This window comes from Haliaeetus leucocephalus, unplaced genomic scaffold (genome assembly GCF_000737465.1).
Source record: "Haliaeetus leucocephalus isolate CR32 unplaced genomic scaffold, Haliaeetus_leucocephalus-4.0 Scaffold313, whole genome shotgun sequence".
Classification (NCBI taxonomy): domain Eukaryota; kingdom Metazoa; phylum Chordata; class Aves; order Accipitriformes; family Accipitridae; genus Haliaeetus; species Haliaeetus leucocephalus.
Window position 1 is genome coordinate 22,912 of NW_010972749.1, and position 4,886 is coordinate 27,797.

General features: G+C 59.3%; 1 protein-coding gene across 1 annotated transcript in view; it reads right to left on the bottom strand.

Moving 5' to 3' along the window:
- Nucleotides 1-1,220: 1,220 nt before the first annotated feature.
- Nucleotides 1,221-4,886, bottom strand: part of TUBB (tubulin, beta class I) — a 6,244-nt gene continuing 2,578 nt past the window's right edge. The window contains exons 2-4 of the mRNA XM_010571241.1: nt 4,004-4,112; nt 3,653-3,763; nt 1,221-2,375 (exon numbers count right to left, since the gene is read on the bottom strand). Of these exons, the coding sequence (XP_010569543.1) occupies nt 1,318-2,375; nt 3,653-3,763; nt 4,004-4,112 (1,278 nt within the window). The 3' untranslated portion in view covers nt 1,221-1,317. The remainder of the gene's footprint in view (nt 2,376-3,652; nt 3,764-4,003; nt 4,113-4,886) is intronic.

Below are 4,886 nucleotides of genomic sequence, written 5' to 3' on the forward strand. Positions count from 1 at the left end.
CACAGACCACCCCCACCACCCCCCCCCGGGGACCTGGAGGAGACCCCAATGATGTGGGGATCCACATGGGACCCACTACGTGGACCTGAAGGCCCCCCCCCCAAGGGACATGGGAACAGGAAGGGGACAAGGGACACGGTGGTGGCTTTACATCCCGGGTTTATTCCTCGCCCGGGGGCGGCTTTTCAATATGAAAAAAAAAAAAAAAGGAAAATTAAAAAAAAAAAGCTTAAAAAGGGAAAAAATGAACCAAAATATTATGGAGTTGGGGGGGAGGGGACAGGAGAGCCCCCGGCCGGGGACATGGGTGACAGGGCCACCCAAGAGCCCCCTGCAGCTGGAGCGGTGCGTTTGGGTGGAAAAAGCAGCGAATTGGGTGCCTGGGGGCTGCAATAATTTAGTGGCGATGTCACCCCGGCAGTGGGGGACGTGGAGGGTGACCCGGAGGGGAGGGTGGTTCTGCAATGACAGGGGCCTTCTGGTGATGGTGACAACGGAGAGGGGATGGGAACAAAGATGGTGGTGAAGGACAGGGATGCTCCGGTGACAATGATGAAGGATGGGGGTTGTGTGAGGACAAGGACTCTCTAGTGACAATGAGGATGGCAAAGGACAAGGGCTCTTCAGTGACCATGATGGAGGACTGGCACTCTCTGGTGACGATGACGAAGGACTCCAGTGACCATGATGAAGGACTGGGACTCTCTGGTGACGATGATGTCGGTGAAGACCAAGGGCTCTCCAAGGACGATGACAAAGGCTGAGGGCTCTCTGAGGATGACGATGACAAAGGCCAAGGGCTCTCCAGTGACAATGGCAAAGCCCGAGGGCTTTGATGACAACCATGATGAAGGCCAAGAGCTTTTCGGTGACAATCACAAAAGATGAGGGCTTTCTGTTGACAACGGCAAAGGACAACAGCTCTCTGAGGACGATGACAAAGGCCAAGAGCTCTCCAAGGACCACAGTGAAGGACAACGGCTCTCTGAAGACGGTGACGAAGGCCAAGGGCTCTCCAACGATGATGACGATGGCCAAGTGCTTTCCAGTGGCAACAGGGAAGACCAAGGGCTCTCCGAGGCCACCGACAAAGGCAGAGGACAATGATGAAGATGAAAGGCTCCCCGAGGACACTGATGAAGGCTGAGGACGATGATGAAGGACAAGGACTCTCCAAGGACAACGGTGAAGGACAAGGGCTCTCCAAGGACAATGCTGAAGGACAAGGGCTCTCCAAGGACAATGCTGAAGGACGAGGGCTCTCCGAGGATGACAATGACAGCAAAGGCCGAGGGGCTCTCCTAGGACGACCAGCCCTCAGGCCTCCTCTTCGGCCTCTTCACCGAAATCCTCCTCCTCCTCAGCGGTGGCATCCTGGTACTGCTGGTACTCCGAGACAAGGTCGTTCATGTTGCTCTCTGCTTCGGTGAACTCCATCTCGTCCATCCCCTCGCCCGTGTACCAGTGGAGGAAGGCCTTGCGCCGGAACATGGCCGTGAACTGCTCCGAGATACGCTTGAAGAGCTCCTGGATGGCCGTGCTGTTGCCGATGAAGGTGACAGCCATCTTGAGACCACGCGGAGGTATGTCACAGACGGCCGTCTTCACGTTGTTGGGGATCCACTCGACGAAGTAAGAGCTGTTCTTGTTCTGAACGTTGAGCATCTGCTCGTCCACCTCCTTCATGGACATGCGACCTCGGAAGACGGCGGCCACCGTGAGGTAACGGCCGTGACGGGGATCGCAGGCGGCCATCATGTTTTTGGCGTCGAAGACCTGCTGGGTGAGCTCGGGGACGGTGAGGGCGCGGTACTGCTGGCTGCCGCGCGACGTCAAAGGGGCGAAGCCGGGCATGAAGAAGTGGAGACGCGGGAAGGGCACCATGTTGACGGCCAACTTGCGGAGATCAGCATTGAGTTGACCGGGGAAACGGAGGCAGGTGGTGACACCGCTCATGGTGGCCGAAACGAGGTGGTTGAGGTCACCGTAGGTGGGAGTGGTCAGCTTCAGGGTGCGGAAGCAGATGTCATACAGGGCTTCGTTGTCGATGCAGTAGGTCTCATCCGTGTTCTCCACCAGCTGGTGGACAGACAGGGTGGCGTTGTAGGGTTCCACCACCGTGTCTGACACCTTGGGGGATGGGACGACGCTGAAGGTGTTCATGATGCGATCGGGGTATTCCTCACGGATTTTGGAGATCAGGAGGGTCCCCATGCCGGAGCCGGTGCCACCACCCAGCGAATGGGTCAGCTGGAAGCCCTGCAGGCAGTCGCAGCTCTCCGCTTCCTTCCTCACCACGTCCAGGACCGAGTCCACCAGTTCGGCCCCTTCCGTGTAGTGACCCTTGGCCCAGTTGTTGCCTGCGCCACTCTGGCCTGGGGTGGGGACATGGTGGGGACATCATGGAGGAGCTCCCAGAGAGAAACCAAGGTCTTTGGGGACTTTGGTTGCTCAGTTTGTAGGCCTTTGGGCCAACCTTGAGGACTTTGGGGCTCTCCATCCCACCTTTGGGGACCTTCAAGCCAACCTTCATCACCTTGGGGACCTGGATCCCACCCTTGTGGACCTCCCTGGGGATGTCCATCCAACCCCTGGGGACCCTGCACTCCTTGGGGACGTCCATTACCCTCCATGGTGACTTCCAGCCCACCCTTGAGGACCTCCATCACCCTCCTTGGGGACCTCCAGCCCGCGCATGGGGACTTCATGCTCCTTGGGGACAATCATCGCTGTCTCTGAAGATGTCTAGCAAATCCGTGGGGACACTAAGGGCCTCGGGGACCTTCATTGCTCTTGCCTATCTCCAGCTCACCCTTGAGCTCCTTGGGGACCTCCATCCCACCCTCAAGAGCCTTGAGCACCTCCATCACCCTTGTTGGGTGTGTCTACCAGACCCTTGGGAACCCCGAGAACCGTGGGGACCTCTATCATCCTCCTTTGAGATCCCCAGCCCATTCCTGAAGACCTTGGGGACCTCCATCACTCTTCCTTCATCTCCATGCCAACCTTGGGCACCCTGAGCACCTCAGGGACCTCTCTCCAACCCCTGGGGACCTCCAGTCCACACTTGAGGTCCTTGGGGACGACCATCACTCTTCTTGGGGACCTCCAGCTGGCCCTTAGAAACCCTAAGCTCCTTGGGGACCTCTTAGTATCTTTCTTGGGGACCTCCAGACCACCCTGGGGTACCTTGAGCTCCTCATGGACCTCCACCATCCTCCTTGGGTATTGCCATGCCACCCATGGGCACCCAGAGCTCCTGCGACATGCCCATCTCCTAAGGGACCCTCATTTCCCTGATTTGGGGACGCCAATAACCCTCCCAGTAGAGCTCTGGGGACATACGGATAGACACTGGCCACCAAGAAGGGGACAATAAGGACCTGCCACCCCACTGTGACAAGCACATGAAGGCCACCAAGGAGGGATGTGTCATTCCACTGGGAAGGGCACCCATGGGCCACCACGGTGGGGACCCACCACTCCATCCCATGGTGATCATCACCCAAAGGTGGCCACCACTGGAAGCTTCATAGCCACCAAATGAAGGAAACTGCCACCCTGCAACAATGGGCACCCCAAAGTCACCTAGGAGGACATGGCAGGGGGACAAGGGGGACCCCATGGGACACAGGGCAACACGGGGACTCACCGAAAACAAAGTTGTCCGGCCGGAAGATCTGCCCGAAGGGTCCCGAGCGCACTGAGTCCATGGTGCCTGGCTCCAGGTCCACCAAGATGGCCCTTGGCACGTACTTACCCCCTGGGAACACCACCGTGTCACCGAGGGGGGTGATGGTGACAACCCCGCGTCACCCCTCCACCCCCAAAACCCCCAGAAACCACCCCAAAACCCAAGGAGGTGGAAGGAGGGTGGGGGTGGGGAATGGGTGAGCTGAGCACATCAGGTCTCAGACAGAGAGGGATGAGGGGGTGGGGCGTGGGATATGGGGACAGAGAGGTGACACCGGCGGGGGGTGACGGGGGCAGGGCGACACCGTACCGGTGGCCTCGTTGTAGTAGACGCTGATGCGGTCGAGCTGGAGGTCGCTGTCACCATGGTAAGTGCCAGTGGGGTCGATGCCGTGTTCGTCGCTGATCACCTCCCAGAACTGGGGACAAAGGGCGGGGTCAAAAAGGCCCCGCCCCCACCCCTGCCGATGCCTGGGTCCCTTCAGGCGGGGAGGGTGGGAGGTCTGGGTCCTCCCCTGGGGCTTCAGGGTGGGTGGGGCCAGTCTTGGGGTGGGAGGAGTCTACATAGAGGGTGGAGCTTGATCTAGGAGTGTGCCTAAAGGGGTGGAGCCGGTAGGAGGAGGGGAAGCCTCAGTGGAAGAACCAACGCTGGGGGCTGAGCCTTGAGAGGGCGTGGAATCTTATTGGAGGAGGCAGCCCAGGGGGTGGGGACTGCAAAAGGGGGTGCGGCCTCACTGGAGGAGGCCACTCCTAGAGGAAGACCAACCCTGGGGGTGGGACCTGTGCAAGGGGGAGGAGCCAAGCTCAGAGGGCGGGGTCTGTTTTCAAGGGGTGGGGCCCGCCTCCAAAGGGGCAGATCCTCACCACCCGCAGGGGCGTGGCCAAACATGGGCGTTAACCCCCCCAAAAAACGGGCAGGCGGGAACCGGAAACAGCGTTTGAAATGCGGAGGTGCTTCCAAAAACGTTTAATTTCAGAAACACCCCAAATTTACCTTTCCCCCCCAAAAAATACCGACTCCTTCCCTCCAAAAAAGATACATCTCCAAATTTTCAATTTCCCTCCTCAAAATCTGCCCATGGGGGTGGGGCAGCTGGGAACAAAGGGTGGGGGAGGGGCAGGCACCCGGGGGACCCCAACACCCCCCCAAGGTCATGGGGGGGGGGGGGGGGGGGGGCCCCCCCCCGCGGGGG